The sequence below is a fragment of the Medicago sativa genome, chromosome 8 (genome assembly GCF_051527215.1).
Source record: "Medicago sativa cultivar Bolivia chromosome 8, Bolivia_mono, whole genome shotgun sequence".
NCBI lineage: Eukaryota > Viridiplantae > Streptophyta > Magnoliopsida > Fabales > Fabaceae > Medicago > Medicago sativa.
The window spans coordinates 41,825,645-41,845,060 of record NC_140756.1 but is presented as its reverse complement, the minus strand read 5'-3'; the positions used below and the strand labels follow the sequence as shown (position 1 = coordinate 41,845,060).

Sequence of the window (19,416 nt, the reverse complement as noted above, 5' to 3'; positions counted from 1 at the left end):
AAAGAGTCCCGGGGGCACTCATTAACAAGACCCAACAATTAATTAACGAGTCAAGTATCAAATTGTTTCTAACAAATACATCTAAATCTGATTTTCAGAACAAGTAATTACCAACTTGCCCATTTCAAAAACAGATTCACAATAAAGAGGTTTCCTGATTGGATGTATGCAAAACATGAAAGCAAAGAAAAAGATAAACCAGAATAAACAGATGAGGGATATTTTGCCATCCTAACAATGCATTAAGAATTCAATCCACAACTATATAGTATATACAGTATCGAGAACTATGTGCAGGCCATTGTTCATCAAAACAAGAAAGTCTATATAACAAGGGTTCAAAAATGTAAAAAAAAAAACATAAACCTGCTATTCGTTTAAAGTATAATAAACCTTTATGCAGTTTCAAAATTGGGGTTTATTAAGATTCAAGAAATTGTAGCAGCAAAATGCAACTATTCCAACGGCTTGTTGCTTACTGTTGATGAAGACAAGAATTTCTCACAGTCCCTTGCTCCAACTTGGGTAAACTCTTTAACAAGCATATCCACATATGCAGGTAAAGAATGCTTAAACTCCTTTGAGCAGCTCTTGTCACCCTGATCAACATCCTGAACCCCACCTTTGACCAAACAACCAACCTGAGCACCATCTATGTATGCTTTACAAGCTACCAAAATATCCTGAGCTCGGCTGCAGAAGTGCCCCTTAACAAAGTCCTCAAAACTCTGAAAACCCAAAATAACCTAAATAGTCAATTTTTTATGGAAGTTGCAAGTAAGGCAATAAAATACAGAAATAAATAAACCGCCACATATAACATAACTTGTCTTAGTTACCAATCAATCATGCATTCCTCAACAACGACAAAGCCTTACCCCACTAATTGGGGTTAGCTACATTGATCAAATTACACCATAATGTTCGATCATACACTCAATTGTAAGAAAGGATGAGGGTCTCAACTTAAACAGCACAAGCTCAAGAAACAACCAATCTCATTGTATTACCAATCTGAAATTTATTATTACTCTCATTCTTAGATCTGACTTTCTTCCTCTTTTCTCTCATACTTATATGTGGTTTGTTTATAGTTAATTGTTTTTGTATCTAATATTTTTGCTGGGTTTCTTCTTTGTAACAATGAAGATGTTGTTCTTCTGTTCTGAGTGAAATATATGAAAAAGATTGAATTTTTTTAGGCTTTTGTTCTTGATTTTTGTCTGAAACTCATGTCCCCAAACCGTTCCAAACCACCCGCACAACCTACGATCCGCCGTAACCGAAACCCGCTCACACTGATGGACGGGAATGGGTGGGATTTTCTCACCCACACTTGGTATACGATTCCTATTTTTCAGTCCGTCGCCGACCGTTGTCCACCCCTAATTTTAATGAGCTACTGCCAACTACAACAGTATGTGCCATATTTAAAAAGAAAAAAGACCTTGAACAATGCAACTCCTTCTTCATGCTCCTTACCCTTTATAGTTTACCTTAGGGGTACTCTACCTCTTGTGATCAGAATTTGGGGTCTGCTACTGTTCTCGATGTATCTACGACCTCTGTTATTCTACTTCGGCTTCCAGCTAAACCCCCTGCTGAGACCTTTGTTACCCTTACTGTTGGTGACAATGTGTGCCTTGCGTCTCAAATCGGAACCATTCTCGGCGAGAATCATCCACCTCTAATCCTTGTCCCAAATGTGAGCACTCTGGGGCATACTACGGATTACTCCTGAAAATTTCATGGCCGACCTCTCATCCTTTAAGTACGGCTTGGATTGCTCCACTGACACTCCTCAAACCACAGATTCTCTTGGACCTCTCGACATATCGTATAATACCATATCACGTAAGAAGAAATAGAAGAATATTTTATGATTACTCTTTACTTTTGAGCCTATATAAAGAGAGCCCAATGTGCAGTTGAAATACAGGGTTTCACCACATGCCTTTCTCTTTACCTCTCATTCAACAGTATCAAACTATATGGCCAAAAAAATTTGCACAAATCCAACATGTATAGGCAATTATATAAGTATCTTGTGATTAGTATAGATAAATCATGTGGACAATGCTACATGGCAAGAACTCAACTATTTACTACTGGAAGTATAAAGATATGGGCAATCTTATATGGCAAGATCTCAGCTACTTACGACTGGAAGTATTGATACTTTGAAGGGAACTGAATCAAAATCCCCAATATCATTTTCCCATGTATGCCCAGTTCATTGTTCAAAATGTTGAATTATTTCCTAAATTAGCAATTACAATGTCTATCATTATTCTCTTCTTTCGCTCCAAAGCTTGCCTTCAGGCAGAGCAGAAGAATTTCTAGGCATTACTCTGCCGAGGTGCAATGTTTAAAAGATATATAGATAAAAGCATGGAACCAAGAGATGCTTCTAGAATCAAACCTTTGGGGGCCTTCTTATCAGATAGACCATTGTCCTCAATGATAATAGGAAAGTGTCCTCATTATACCGCAGGGATCTCATTTCACCCTCTGCAGATCCACTCAGGCGTGCATATCCAGGCTCATTAAAGTAAGGCATTGTATTCAAGATTAGACCTTGTATGGAGACCAGGACCTGTAAAATTGTTGAAACGCCTGGGAGCCACTTCTCATTCTTATTGCCAGACCAGGTGTTAAGTAGGCTAAGACAAACTTTGCCACAATTATATAAATTTGGGTTGAGTCGAAGTCCACCAGAGTGGTAGTAGACATGCTGCCATGAAAAATTTCCCTTGAGTCAGACTTTGAATTAAAGATTAAAAATGGTGTACATAAGAATAATGTAAGTCAGATGCAGTAATGTCAACAGCATACCGGAGGTACATTGGGAAAGCCACTGGGAAAGAAAAAATCAAAAAAGAATAGGCCATCATGATAAGGGGTTCCCTCTGCTCCAATAATCACAGCCCTCAACAGATCTATTCTTGATTCATAAACTCTGACAAATATTGAATCTAATAGAGATAAAAAAAATAAAAAATGCGTCAAAGAAACAGCAAGAGACTGTATTAAAACTCAGTGACAGGTTGCTCACTATGACATTAAAAATACAATGTACATTTTACTGCTTTTTTATCCTCCAGCCTCGGAACAAGTATGTAACCTCTACCAAGAGAAAAGAAGACTAACTATTTTATAAGGATATTTAGTTAAAAGAATGTAGCCACACTAATAGCATTTGGGTTTGACAAACACCGCCACAGCATGTTAATAACAATAAAGTCAATCACACAATAAAGATCCTTCAACTTAAAAAAAGAAACCTAATGCAAAAAGTGGGGTAAGAAAAATATTACAGCCAATGCGTGACCGAAATACTGAACAAACAACTTTACCTGGTAAATCCTTCTCCAATGACTTCCATTCTTCCTGAATTCTTTTGACCCAGTTCTTGGAATGCTGTCCAGGAAATAAATTAATGGTAAAACAATATAATTATGATGAATACTGAAACAAAATGCATTAAAAAGAAAGTTACCAGCTCCGTGGAAGAGTTTTTGTGAACATAGTAATGGTCTGAAGTGTCATCAATAGTGTCAAATTGCTTAAAGTTTTGAAATTTCTTCAGAATTTCATCTCTGGCTTCATCAGAGATGGCAACAACAGTACTATCAGCAGTTGGGCCATTATTTCCATCTCTTGCAGGATTGTGAACCCAGGGATTATTGAACATTTGCTCAGGTGTGGCATGAAGAGGAACAAATGGATTAAAAAAACCTGAATTAGCTGTATGATTTGGATATGGGTTAAAATGAGAAGAATTCAACCAAGGATTTACAAATTCAGTTCCCGAAAAAGGAAATGATCCATTTACAGGCCCTAAGAAATTTGACTGATGTGAACTGATACTTCCAGTTCCACCTGCTTTCTTTGCCATTTCAAGTAGTTTCCAATGTGGTGATTCACCTACATGTGGCAGCTTCATGGCCTCCGAGTTGCCTAAAGAGCTAAAGTTAGTTGAAGAACCAAAAACATAAGGTTTCTTAAAACCAGAAGGTCCTGAAAACAAATTGGATGTAGATGACTCCATTCCGACTGGCAACTTTAACTTGCGTCTCCTGCTCTGTCCAGCATCAAATTTCTTCATACTAGGGACAGATTGAGAAAATAAAGGAGGAGGTAATTGTATTTTGGAAGGGTGATCAATAGATTCCACTTTACTTTGCACACTAGTACTACCTGCTGACGGTTCTTGGGTTTCCGGCTTAATAGGCTCTAATGACCATGTAGGCTGAAATAAGCCACTGCCTTGAGAATTTTTAGAATCAGACTGCGGAATATGAAAGCTAGGATGGAATAAACTACTTTCAGGCTTCTTCGAACCTAAATCATATTCTTTCAACCAAGGGACGGGTGCCTCAATACCAGGAGGTATATTCGCATTATCAAAATGCTCCTGTAGTAAAGTATAATTATCTACGTCCATATAATCATCCATAAAAAGATCAGAGAGGTCATCGTCGTCATCATCATCATATGAGTGGTCAGAACCTTGGTCATCAATGCTGATTAAGTTTTTTGATGCAGAAGTATAACCGTTGGAAGACTCGACCCTGCTACTTGGTCCAGATTTGTCAATCACAGGCGGATAATATATATTATCAAAGTCTTCCTGAAAATGGTTTCAAGCAAAATTTAGTCATTGTTAAAGTCGAAGAGGATGACATCAATCAGGTGCAAGAAAAAAGTCTTATTCACAAACCATAGTTTGATGATCACCATAACCATTGTGAACGGATTCAATTGTCTTTCCCTTATTACTGTTAACAACTTTTTCACCAACAACCACTAAATCTGTTGAGTCATCATCATCATTGTCGATGTCAATCACATCCGGAGAAATGGGCTACAGAAGAAAAATATATCGTTGAGATATCCAGGTAAGAAAATAACATACAAAAGGCATCATTAAATCTAAGAAAAACAAAGAATGCAAGGCAATTTATAACTAAGAGTGTGGATGTGCTGCAGAATAGATATTGTATGTAAAGGACATAATGATATAACCCAATCAACAGCAAGGCAGACAATTTGAAATATCTAGACTTCAACTACTTTTGGTGCCAAAGTAATCATGGATATAATAAAAAATCGGACAAAAAAAGCCACACAAAACAAACTAAATTGGCGTTTCAAAAACAAAATAACTATGAAGCACTGACACTAGTGTTGTCAAATAGCATAGCGGAATTTGAACAAACCGCTATTGTTCCGCCATACGCTATTTAGTACAAAATGTTGTCAAATAGCTGCTATAGTAGCGCTATATCACTACCGCTATCCATGATTGACAACATTGCTGACACCGATACCAACATAGACAGAGTACAGACACAACAAAGATATGAATGTTGAGCCGGTGTCAAACACCAACACATACCAAACACCGGACACATGAAGTGTCACTACTACATAGCAAAATAAAACACAAAATTGACAATGTATTACATAACAAAAGTGATAGCATACAAAGCGAGAAATATTGAATCCACGAAATCGATGAGAAACATACAGTAACGTAGGTGATCACCCCCAGTAAATTGAAATAATTAAAATGAAAAGTTAATAATCAAAGCTAAAATGAAATCAGTATAATAAATTGAAGAAAAAGAAGTGAAGTATACCTGTTTTTGCTTCAATAAATTAGAAGAGTTATGAGTTGATGGTGGTGGTGGTGGAATTTCGATGACGTCAGGGTCCATGAATAGATGAGAATTACTCCCAGAATACACACTCCTCCTGTAACAACAACACAAGACAGAGACAAAGACAAATAGTGAGTGTTTTTCAATTTCATGCACATGTATGTCACACCAACCGCAAAGAGAAAGAGAAAGAGAAAAAAGAAACCGACGAGTTAGAATTCTGAAATGAATGATCAGACAGCGACGGCGACTGCGGCGGCGGAAGAGGAGGCGGTTGCTCGATCGATCCACTCATGAAGAATCGTCGCAAATTTCAATTCAATTCAATTCAATTCAGTGTTCTGTGAAAATGAAAAAAAAGAGTAGAGAATGTAATGTAATGATACAAGGCTTCTTCGCGCGCGCGACTACTCCGTGTGTTGTGTTGTGTTGTGTTCTTTACTTCTCTTACAAACCCCTCTTTCTTTGCTCATCACCTAAAAAGACACGCCCTTTTAGTCATTTGCGTGTTTGCCACTTCGGAGTGTATGTTTTTGTTTTTGTCTTAAGGCTTAAGCACCGTGTAAAATGAATCAATCAACTCAAAAAAATACTCCCCCGTCTCAAAACGAGTGTCGCTTTAGCCAAAAAAATTTGTTTCAAAATGAGTGTCGCTTTCAGTTTTCAATGCAATAATAACTTTTTCTTTTCAATTTTGCCCTCCAATTAATACTCTGTACACTACTTCCTAAGTATTACTTTTAAAACTAACCAATAGTTAATAAGGATAATTTGGTAAAATAACAATTCTCTTTCTTTTAATCATTGCATTTCTTAATATGTGTGTAAACACCTAAAACGACACTCATTTTGAAACGGAGGGAGTAGTTTGGAATTTCAATAATTTATTTATTTATTTATTGAACTTGATTCATCGATTATATAAGTTGAATTTGAGTTGAAAATTAGGTTCATCAATTAAAAAAGTTGAATTGGAATTGTATATAGTTCGATTTGGATGGTTTATGAGTTGATTTGATAACATTTGAAAGTGAAAGACTATCGTAAGGATTCTTTTTTTTTTTTTTGAACAAGCCTATCGTAAGGATTCTCAATTCTAGTTGTGGAATTTCGTTGGTTTTTGTCTCGTTTAGATGTACTCCCTCTGGTCACTATTATAAGCAAAAATCAACTTTTTAGGTTCATTCATTAAATGATGTATTTGATCTATATTATTAACCAAATAATCAATTTAATGAATGAACCTAAAAAGTTGATTTTTGCTTATAATAGTAATCGGAGGGAGTACTAATTATGATGTGATTTTGTATTTTTTAGGAGTGTTCGTAAGGAGTTAAGGGTGGCAAAATGGGTCCAAAACGTCGAACTAGATCGTTTAACACGTCATTTTAGATGGGTTAGGATCCTCTCCATCTGATAAAATAAATGGAAGTACACAATTTGGAGAGAGATAGACACATAAAATAGATAGTGGGTCCTACCACTAAGTGGGTTCCATCATCATTAATTATTTTTCACTTTTCCAATTTTTTTTTTGAGTTTATATCTATCTCTCCAAATGGAGATGATACAAAATGGAGAAGATCTTGACTCATTTTAGATTGAAAATTTTTCTTATCCTTTTTCAGTTTTACTCATTCTCACCCCGAAATTCCCCATTTAACCCCAGTGTAAGTTAACTACCGCTTGGTACCAATGACAGTTAACTCGCTGTGGGTACCATCGATAGTTAACTTGAGCTGAGCCCAATGACAGCCAACTTTTGCGGGTTTCAAGTCTGCACAGAACAACAATTCTTAACAGAATTGATGTTTTTTAAGCACATAAACACCACATTCATTCATTGTTTAATTCAATTATTTTCATTCATTCTTTCAATCATTTTCATCGATTCATTCAATCATTTCATCCATTCATTCAATCGTTTTTAAAATAAATTCAAACTTAAAATACGCAAAATAAAAAACTATTCGAAAACTATTTAAATGTCATAGAAAATATGAAAATGCGCAAATGTCACAAAAATGTCATTATATGACATAAAGAGCCAAAATGTCATAAAAAAACCCAAAAAAATGATCAACCATATCATTGGCTCGGGCTCTGGCTTTCCCTCATCTCATCCTTCCACCTCCTCCGAAAAATTTGTAGCTTAGTCACGGATGCATCTCATGTTGTCTCAAGATGTTACAGACTCTCGTGCGGATGAAGAAGCAGCCAACTAACATAAAATGGATATCTCTAACCAAAGATTGCCAAGTTGTCGTTGAAGCAAAGACACAATTAAAAATTGAAGACTCGTGATGTTTCAACATTCCAACATCAATCAACGGTGTTTATATAGGTGAAGCCCTATGTGACTTAGGAGCAAACATCAACTTGATGTCGTTAGCAACCTTCAAGAACATCAAAGGTCTGAGAATAAAGCCAACGTAAACAATGATAGGTGTAGTTGATGGAACAATGATAGAACCTGAAGGAGTACTTAAGAATGTGCAAGTGGAGGTAGAAAAATTCAAATTTATGGCAGATACAGTGGTAATGGACAAGGAAGAATGTCCCCTGACATTAGGCAGATCTTTCCTAGCTACAACCAAAGCTTGAATTAATGTTGAACACGTGGAGATTGTGCTTAGGTCAAAAGATCAGTACATGATATATCATCACTCAAACGATAACTTAAGATCAGATACATGTACTGAATGTCGTGCATCAAGAACAATCAATACTTACGGTTCCCAAGTACTAAAAAGACGAAAAACCTTGAATAAGGAAAAAAGCTTAATGAAGAAATAGGAGACAACATCAACATCTGGGACATCATGGAAAGAGGTAAAGGGACTCTTGATGACGATCAAGATTTTGAAGCTGGAGACCGTGTAATGCTAAAGTCACCTAAGGAGTTTTATTGGAACCAATATCCAAGGAGAGGATGGGATGAACCATTCTTAGTAAAGCGTATCCGTCAATATGGAAAAATTGTGATTTGGGATGAAGTCATGTGGTACTCGTACATTGATCCAGTTGAGATAAAGATGATTGAATACCATGTTGAAGATTATCCATCTGAAGAATATGAACTTACTTTGAAGAGGTTCAAAGGCACAACATAAATATAACCGTCAAGCTCGAGGAGTAAAACACGCGCTGAATGAGAGACAACCCATTCCGTCAAGCTGATGACCTAAAACAAGTGTTGAATGAGAGGCAACCCTTAATTTTATTTTCTGCAATTTCTCTTTCCAATAAGCTAAGTTAAGATTCCCTGTCTGAAACAATTTCTTTCTTTTATTGTTGCTAATCCTCATTATTATATTTAACTTTATTTCTTTGCATTACATAAATAACCTTTTTCATTTATGATTAAATTTTTTTAGTCTCAGAAAGTTATTTCAGAACATATACAACAAAGGCTAGCTTACCCCCAAAGTTCAAGAGCAGAGTAACTTTTGGGAACTTTTGGGATTTGCTGCGGAAGGTACTCATCACAATCACCATCTATTTTCTGTATTGCATAACCGGTGAGAATTTGAGACAAATATTCAATCCACTCTTCTAATATAATTCTTTCTATATTGAGTGTTTCATATGAATGCTATTTTTGCACGAATTTTCGGTTGTTCTTTACGGACGATCAATCATGTTATATTACACATGAAACAATTTTTTGGTACCTTGAGCCTTTCAAGCCATCGTTTATATTTGTATTATCCGTTGTGAAACCAATTTGAGCCTCCAACAATAATTTCTTTTGTACAAGACCTATGGCATGGTTGTTGAGAATTGTTTATGTTGTTGAGATAATTTTTTATGATGATTTCCCACTGCGATCTTTTGAAAGCATAATTATGCATGTTTAGAAATTAATTGAAGATATAACACCTAAACTCTTTTGAATAATTGTATTATTTGCATGTTTTATTGCGTTTAAGGGTTTAAGGTGTTATACCGAGCACATGAGTGTATGGCCAAAACCATGCTCTAGCGCATGGCACTTCTACCCGAACCTAGTTTCTCTGATTTTCCGTCGTTTTAGGTCTTCGTCTTCAAATAACTTGCCTCGGAACTTGGGAAAAAAATTCCTCTCTCTTGTAAGTCTCTTGAGGCCTCTTGAATCTTCATTCTTGGTCTTCCTAAGTCTTCACAAATCTTCGGATGTTCTAGATTTTCCGATTTGCATGATTTCTTTGTGAATTACTTCAAAAACCCCCTAAAATTGCTACGTTTCGGGAAAATTAGAATTACAAACTCAAATATAGAAAACATTACAAATGTCCCAAAATCATAGGCAATAATTCTAATACTCATCCTTTTTGCTGATAAAACCTACTAAAAATGACCAAAAAACATGCTAAGAATAACGTAAGATGACCTATCATCAATAAGCAATAGTTTAAGTTTGGGGTTGTGATGACACGTCATCTTACGTTATTCTTAGCATGCTTTTCAGTCATTTTCAGTTAGTTTTTTTATATCCAGAATAGAGGAATATTAGAACAATTGCTTATGGTTTTTGACCTTTCGGGACATTTGTAATGTTTTTCTATATTGATTCATGTAATTTTAGTTTTTCCTGAAACATAGCAATTCTAGGGTGTTTTAGTGTAATTCAAGAAGAAGTCATGCAAATCGGAAAAACAAAACATTTGAAGACTTTAGGAAGACCATAAATGAAGATTCAAGAGGCCTTGGAAGACATTACAAAGGGAGGAATTCTGTTCTCAAGTCCCAAGACATCTTCTATGGAAGCAAACACCCAAAAAGATGAAGCAACATGTGATTACGCACAAAACTGCACACTCATGCGCCTTGAGCATGTGCCATGCACCTTGAGCACAACTTTTTGGTCTATGCTGCCTAGCCATGTACCATAAGCATGCTAGGAACGAGTCAAAACTGCTCTATGCTACTTTTAAGTGGAAAAAACCCAGTTTTTCAACCCAAGCCCAGTTGGAAACTTGCCTATAAATACCAAACCTCTGTTTTATCTTGGTTTTTCGGGTGTCAAACAGTGATTACGTTTGAACCATTTTAACCTTTGATATCTCATTTTTTCTTGGGAAGGGAAAAATAAGAAAAACCCTTGAGAATCGAGGTCCGGGAGTTGTTTTCGCTACGGGAAGGTGTTAGGCACCCATAACGACTATAATATACTATAGGAACCGTCTTTACTTTCTACGCGCGCGCTTTATTTTTAAATGCTATTTGAAAAAATGATATTTACACCTAAGAGTTTACTAAGTGAAGAATTGGAGGGAGAAGAAGATGTTTGAATTTTGTTTTATTGGACTTGGAGAAGTTTTGACTTCTTGCCTACATACCCTTTTAAGGGATCAAACTCCATGTAGTTCTCTTCCACAAAAATGTTTTTGTTTTTGTTGGTTGATTTTAATTTTGAAAAATGGAATTTTGAAGAATGAGAGGGAGAGGCCTCAAGGGCATAAGATTGTGAAAATATGAGGTTGAATTAGTCATTTTGCAAAAGAAAGTCTAAGTATCATTAGAATTCGTTAAGGTTTTTGTTTAAGAAAATAAAGAGAAAATCAATGGGATTTTGATCCCAAAGTTTATTTAGAAAATTATTTGAGTGAAGTTGTTCATATTTTTTGGAAAAGAGAATTTTTCTAAGTATCGCGATTCCTAAGCATACATCTAAAGCATACATTCCCTAAGCATACATCTAAAGTAACCATGTGATATGTGTGCATGTGTCGGTGCTTGTGTCGGTGTACATCATTAGAGTCCATTGTCCTTTACACATGCCCTAGTTTACATTCTATGGTCTTGCAAGAATTTAAAAGCACAAAGTAAAATACACCACTCTAAGTTTTACATCTTAACTTTTGCATGAATTTAAATGGCAAGAAGTGAAATGGAGATGGGATGCTCATGAGATGTATGAAACATGAAACAAAGGGGTTAGTAGTACCAATGATATAGAAACAAAATAACAAATGCATAGTAAAACAAATATAACTTGCAAGTAAAGTAAACTAACAATTTTAGCAAAAAGTGACAAAAGGACTTGAAATTCAATATAATTCTAAAGCAAGCTCAAGACCTAGATTCTCACAACATTAAGACATTTCAAGTGATTTATTCCAAGGAAAAAAATATGAGAATCAAGGAAAGTTAACATGCCAAAAAGTTATAAGGTTTTCAAGCTCTTTATGCACTTTTATTTCACAAAAGCATTTTGCATTATTTACAGCACAAAGTTCATAAAAAGACTAAATCAAAACAGCAAGCATACATCACATTTAATAGGCAAATTCACCCCAAAAATTATATGTCCAAAGCCACATTTATGCACCAAAACCCAAGCTTAAGATCACACCAAAATGTCATAAAAAAAACTTAACCAAAAGTAAGCAAACACAAGAACATATCCTATATGTTTTGAAATGAACTTTCACATGTGATCTTATTCCAAAAGATAGGTCTCAACCACCAAAATCATTTACAAGAAAAATCCGCAAAATTTTCAAAGGGTTTTTTCACAAGTTTTTAGTAAAATTTTAACATAAAAAAAACAATGAACAAAATATTTTCACATACATTTTTAACCAAGATTTAACATGCAAGAAATATCAAGAATCAAAGAATATCAAAGGAAAATAATAGGCATTTCTTGGAATTTTTAACATAGAAAGATAACACGCAGGGGGTGTATATAGCAGTTTTCAACAAAAAAAACATGAAGCAGGGGGGTGCGCGTAGTAAAATGATCACACAAGTATGCAGAAGCAAGAAAAACGTGTTGTTGGGCTTAGGGAGAGGTTGGACCGGTCCAAGAATGGGTTAACCTGATTTGTTGGCAATATAAATGGGCCTGAACCGGTTCAAAACTCATTTTCTCCCAATCCCTCTCTCTCTAAAATTTTCTAGAGTGAGAGGCTCTCCTCTCCACCCCTTTCTTCTCCGACGAGGCTTGAGAACGCCGACGTGGTGGGTGCCGGCCCAACAGGGCGGCGCCGCCGCGCCGGAGACCCTAACACCTCCTCTTTTCGAAGACAAACACACCTTTGAATATCTTTTTCTGTGTAGATTACGGATCTGGCTTCAAAATTCCAAAAACACGCTTACAAATACGTAGATCTACACATGCAGATTCGAAACAAAACGAAGAGAGGGGAGAAAGAACGAGTTACCTCAGTTGCTTGCTCCTTGCTCCTTGTTCGTTGTGGTAATCTCCATCTTCAAACAGATCGGAATCGTGATTTCTCCGCCTTGATTTGTTACGAGTTGCTTCCTCTTCCCTTGCTTGAACTCGTTCGAATATTCTTCTTCTTTGATTCGTGTTTGAGTTTCCAATTTGATTCTGGTTTTGTGTGGATCGATCCGTTTTTGGCTTGATGTATGTGTTATTGTGTGAATTTGCGTTTGAATCTGCACTGTGATGTTGTTATGAGCTTGGATCGGTTTCTTTGTGTGATTGATGATGATGATTTGGTTATGGAGGTTGGATGAATATTCAAGTGTTCTTGAATGTTCTTGAGATTTTTTGTGATTTTTGGTGGTGTTTGATCCGTAAAATGTAGAGAGAGAAAAGTGAAATCAGTTTCTGCTGATTTGGCAGAATGAATAGTGTCTTCTGACTCAATGATGAGTTGGCCTGCTTTTATAGGTGCCATGCAGTGATTCCTGACCAATAGGAGGACACCACGTGGACTGAGTTGCATAACAAACTTTGACCATCTTCTAACTGCTTTGACTTTGGGACTCTTCTGCAAAATATAACAAACAAAGGACCAAACTGCAAAAACAATAGAAGGACTAAAAAGGACTGAAATGCAATTAATAATAAAATTGGAATAAAATTGGTAAATTGGAAAAAACGTAAAGTGGAATCAATAAAAAACACAAAATGGACTAAAACGAACCAATTACATAAATGAGGTACTTCAAAGTAACCTCTCTCTGTCAAAATTTCATGTGAAATGACCAAAATGCCCGTAGGGACTAAAATGACTCAAAATGATTCAGATGCAATTTTGGGAATGGATTTTGACATGAATTAAACCAGGGACTTATACAAACAACTTGAAATGACTCAGAGACAATTTTCAGGGATTAAAATGAATTTGAATGCAGGAAATGACTAAAATACCCTTCTTTATGACTTTTGCAAATAACTTTGAAATAAGATTCAGAGAAAGATGCAATTGATCAGGGACAAATTCAAATGACTTGAAGTGCAAGAAAAATATTTTTGGATGTCTTGAAATGCAAGAAAACATAGACAAATACACAGTTGAAAAGATTTTTAAAGCTAAATTGGGAGATAAAGCAGAGTAAAATATCAGTGTAAAACAATAGCAAATTGGCAATCTTTCAAGAGTAATAGACATATATCAAAGATGGAAAAATATTTTGAGCAAGTATTTTTAGGTCCAAAATTAGGGTATAACAGCTGTCCCTATTTAAGTTTCTTTGTCCGGAGGGTCAAGAGACGAAGTCTTTGATCTGACGGGACGGAGATACTTAAATATTAACATTTGCACTATTTTTGGACATAAAAATACGCTCTCTCATTTTCAAAAACATGAATGCCATGCAACACTTCGATTATGAGTGCAAGACAAACAACTGGAATCTACAAATCATGTCATATCGCTGGGGATCTTGGTAGACATTGACAGGGTAGATAATCCAGGGGACAAAAGGTAGGTACAAGCTGTTCTTTGGATCGAACTAGCCACTTGACCAAGAAATACAAACAAGAGATGGGTACAAGCTGTTCTTTGGATCGAACTTGCTGCTTGACTGGGGAATAGAAATACAAGACAGGTACAAGCTGTTCTTTGGATCGAACTTGTCACTTGACCGGAAACATAGACATATAGGTAGATACAAGCTGTTCTTTGGATCGAACTTGTCGCTTGATTGAAGATACAAACAGATAGGCAGGTACAAACTGTTCTTTGGATCGAACTTGCCGTTTGACCTGGAAATATAGGCAAAAGGCTGATACAAGCTGTTCTTTGGATCGAACTTGCTGCTTGATCATTATCACAACATATAGGCAGGTGCAAACTGTTCTTTGGATCGAACTTGTCGTTTGATCGGAAGAATAGGCATATAAGCAGGTACACGTTGTTCTTTGGATCGAACTAGCCACTTGACCAATAGCAAGACATATAGCAAGATACATTGGAGTTTTGATTTAACAAGATACAAACTGAGGGTAAGTTGACATTTATTTGTTTTGAAAATAGACATGACCTTTATTGTTGGCCCAAGAGCAAATTGAGAGTGAATTAATATTGACGGAGACATTGAATTGATTTGAAAGTTGACATTGGAAGAGACGTTGAAAGTTGAAAATAATCAGAGGCATAGACATAGACATGGAGTTGAATTGAAAGTTTAATAGAGACATAGACATTGAATTGGAAAGTTGAAATTGAGTTGAATTGAAAGTTGAGATAGAGTTGAATTGAAAGTTGGAATTGGGGATGCAACATGTATGTATGGTATAACAACATCATCGAATGTATGATCACATAGAATGCATGATTATGCATGTATGAATGCTTGGAAATGCATGCTTGGTTTACAATTTGGCAGAGAAATTTCGCAGAGACAGACAAAACATTGGAAGATTGGGCACGTAGTGGCTCGTGCTATAACATATACACATAGAAATCCTCTTTGGAGAGACCGTCGTTGAGAGACGTATCGAAACCATGGCTGAGGGCAATATACAAAACTTGTAGAAGAGGGACCTCGGAAGATTCTTTGATACAAGTCGCTATTGCTAGGCGTGTCAGTGCTGGGTAAATATTGGATATCTGCATCTGTGGTCAATGCTTTTCATATTATTTCATTCTTTCTTTTCTTTTATTTTTCAATCCCATTTTTGCCTGAACCGCCCTTTCGGGTTTTCGATTCACCGGGAATAAATTCTTTTCATTGCCCCATTTTTGCCTGAATTGCCTTCATAGGTTGTCAATCAGCGGGGTACTCATTTTTGCCTAAGCCGCCCTTTCGGGTTTTCAACTTAGCGAGCTTTTCATTTTCATTTTCATCATCATTTTTTTTTACTTTCATTCTGTTTTTTCATTCTTGCCATTGACCACAGACCATCCTGGGGAACAACCTACTTGTAACATGTATTGAAATAGACATTGACACTCATTTATTCATGCATGTTTCACTGGAATGTACCCTATTGCTCAGGTTTGTTTTCAAAATAGATGGAAAAGATTTTTCAATTTTAAAAAATGTTTGTTTCAGACGTTGACATTATCAAATAGAAAGAAAATATTTTGTATATAGCATGGAAAGTAGCAAGAAAGTAGAGTTTCAAACAACAGCACAGGCTCAAATTGATGTAGAAGAGTGAGAGTCAGCCAAAGGCATAACTCCACGGATTTACAAAGCTTGGAAAATGGTAATTTTATTGGTTGGTGGTACATTGAACACGATGACCGCTACATTTCATAGAAATTTTGAATTCACAAGTACAGAAGCTTTTGATGAAGACGATCATTGACAGTTGCAGATGCCCCAAGTGGTGATGGTGATTTGCCAGATATAGTTACTTGTCTTTTATTATCAATCCCATTTTTGCATGAACCGCCCTTTCGGGTTTTCGGCTCATCGAGATGCTCATTTTTGCCTGAGTTGCGTATAATCTCAGCGAGCTTTTCATATTCATTTTTTTGTCCCTAACTTTTGCCTGGATCGCCCTTTCGGGTTTTCGATCCACCGGGAAGCGAATTTTTGCCTAGGCCGACCTTTCGGGTTTTCGACCTACCACGCTGTTCTTTTCTTTTAAGACAAAGTATTTCTTGACTATATCGGCATTTACAGGATTGGGAAGTTCAACACCATCCATGTGTGTAAGGATCAAAGCACCACCAGAGAAAGCCTTCTTGACAACATAAGGATCTTCATAGTTAGGTGTCCACTTGCCCCTTGGGTCGGGTTGCTGGCTTATCCTCCTTTTCAATACAAGTTCGCCTTCCTTGAATTCTCGAGGTCGGACTTTCTTGTCAAAAGCATTCTTCATTCGCACTTGATACAACTGTCCATGGGCCATAACATCCATACGTTTCTCTTCAATCAAGTTCAACTGATCATACCGACTTTGACACCATTCAGCCTCAGTTAGTTTTGCTTCCATGATCACTCGAAGAGATGGAATCTCCACTTCCAGAGGGAGAACTGCTTCTATACCGTATACCAGAGAGAAAGGAGTTGCCCCAGTTGAACTGCGCACGGTAGTACGGTAACCATGCAAGGCAAAAGGTAGCATCTCATGTCAGTCTTTGTAAGTAGTGACCATCTTCTGAACAATCTTCTTGATATTCTTGTTAGCGGCCTCAACTGCACCATTTATCTGAGGTTTATATGGAGAAGAGTTGTGATGTTCGATCTTGAATTCTTCACATAAAGCCTGCATCATGCTATTGTTCAGATTGGAACCATTGTCAGTGATGATCTTGTTGGGAACACCATATCGACAGATGATGTTATTCTTGATAAACTTCACTACCACTTGCTTGGTCACATTTTCATAGGAAGCAGCTTCAACCCATTTGGTGAAGTAATCAATTGCCACTAGAATGAAACGATGCCCATTGGAAGATTTTGGTTCAATTCTCCCGATCATGTCAATGCCCCACATAGAGAAAGGCCATGGGGAAGATATAACATTGAAGGCGTGTGGAGGCACGTGAATCTTATCAGCATAGATTTGACATTTGTGGCATCTCTTAGCATGTCTGTAGCAGTCACGCTCCATGGTTATCCAGTAATAGCCGGCTCTTAACAGTTTCCTTGACATGGTATGGCCCGTAGCATGGGTTCCAAAAGTGCCGTCATGTACATCATGCATCAATTTCTCGGCTTCTTGTTCATCAACACATCTCAATAAGACCATACCATAGTTCCTCTTGTATAGGATTTCTCCGTCCAGAAGGAATCTGCTAGCCCATCTCCTCAGGGTCTTTTTATCCCTATTGGATGCACCAGGTGGATATTCATGATTCTGCAAGAACTGTTTGATATTATAATACCAAGGTTTTCCATCATTCACATCTTCATCAGCCTGATCTGGCATATTTTCAATAGGAAACACATGAGCGGGTCTATCAAGACGATGTACCTTGATTACGGGCACATCATTCCAGTGGTTCACGCGAAACATGGAAGACAAAGTAGCAAGAGCATCAGCCATCTGGTTTTCATCCCGAGGGATATGGTGCAGCTCAACCTTTGTAAAGTATGTCAACAGACGTCTTGCATAGTCACGGTAAGGGATCAGCTTCTCATGATGAGTCTCCCATTCACCTTTTATCTGATTAATGACAAGCGCGGAATCACCGTAGATGTCAAGATGCTTGATTCTCATATCAATGGCTTCTTCAATGCCCAAGATGCATGCTTCATATTCAGCCACGTTGTTCGTGCATTCAAAAGTTATTCGTGCAGTAAAAGGAATGTGGTGCCCCTGTGGAGTTACAATAATGGCCCCAATTCCTTTACCATAAGCATTGACAGCACCATCGAAGACTAATCCCCACTTGCTATTGGGATCCGGCCCTTCATTGATCAGTGGTTCTTCACAGTCTTTTGCTTTTAGATACATGATCTCTTCATCAGGGAAATCAAACTGGATCGGCTGGTAATCATCAAGAGGTTGACAAGCAAGATGCTCAGCAAGGATACTTCCTTTGATTGCTTTCTGAGCTTTGTACACAATATCATATTCAGACAACAACATTTGCCAACGTGCAATCTTTCCAGTAACATCAGGCTTTTCAAAGATGTACTTGATTGGATCCATTCGGGACATCAACCAAGTTGTATGATTCACCATATAATGACGCAGGCGTTTGGCAGCCCAAACTAAAGCACAACAAGTCTTTTCAAGCATTGTATATCGAGTCTCACAGTCGGTGAACTTCTTGCTCAGATAGTCGATAGCATGTTCTTTCTTTCCAGTCTCGTCTTGTTGACCGAGAACACAACCCATGGAATCATCTAACACTGACAGGTACATAATCAAAGGCCTTCCTTCCACTGGCGGGACAAGGATAGGTGGTTCCAATAGGTATTCTTTAATGCTATCAAAAGCTTCTTGGCATTCATCGTTCCATACAACAGGCTGATTCTTTCTGAGCAGTTTGAAAATTGGTCCGCATGTAGTGGTCATGTGAGATATAAATCTTGAAATGTAATTCAGGCATCCGAGGAAACCTCTGACTTGCTTTTCAGTTTGAGGGGTCGGCATCTCTCTGATAGCTCGGACTTTGTCAGGATCAACTTCAATGCCTCTTTGGCTGACAATAAAGCCTAGCAACTTTCCAGATCTTACACCGAATGTACACTTGTTGGGATTCAACCGCAGCTTGTACTTTCTCAATCTTTCAAACATCTTTTCCAAATACACAACATGCTGCTCTTCATCACTTGATTTCACAATCATATCATCAACATATACTTCAATCTCTTTGTGAATCATATCATGGAACAGAGTAGTCATACCTCTTTGATAGGTAGCACCAGCATTTATCAAGCCAAACGGCATTACTTTATAACATAACGTTCCCCACAGAGTGATGAAGGACATCTTTTGTCTATCTTCAGGTGACATCCGTATCTGGTTATAGCCAGAGAAACCATCCATAAAGGAGAACACTTTGGATTGAGCAGTACTGTCAACGAGCACATCAATATGAGGCAATGGGAAGTTATCTTTTGGACTGGCTTTATTCAAATCTCTGTAATCAACACACAT

At 37.1% G+C, this 19,416-nt stretch overlaps 1 protein-coding gene across 1 annotated transcript; it reads right to left on the bottom strand.

Moving 5' to 3' along the window:
• Positions 1-221: 221 nt before the first annotated feature.
• Positions 222-6,116, bottom strand: LOC146899218 (uncharacterized). Its single transcript, XM_085735581.1, has 8 exons — positions 5,876-6,116; positions 5,646-5,760; positions 4,724-4,867; positions 3,500-4,633; positions 3,357-3,420; positions 2,836-2,975; positions 2,423-2,734; positions 222-728 (listed from the first exon to the last, which is right to left on the bottom strand). The coding sequence occupies exons 1-8, from the start codon at positions 5,959-5,961 to the stop codon at positions 456-458; spliced, it is 2,268 nt and encodes a 755-aa protein (XP_085591707.1). The 5' UTR covers positions 5,962-6,116; the 3' UTR covers positions 222-455.
• Positions 6,117-19,416: the final 13,300 nt, after the last annotated feature.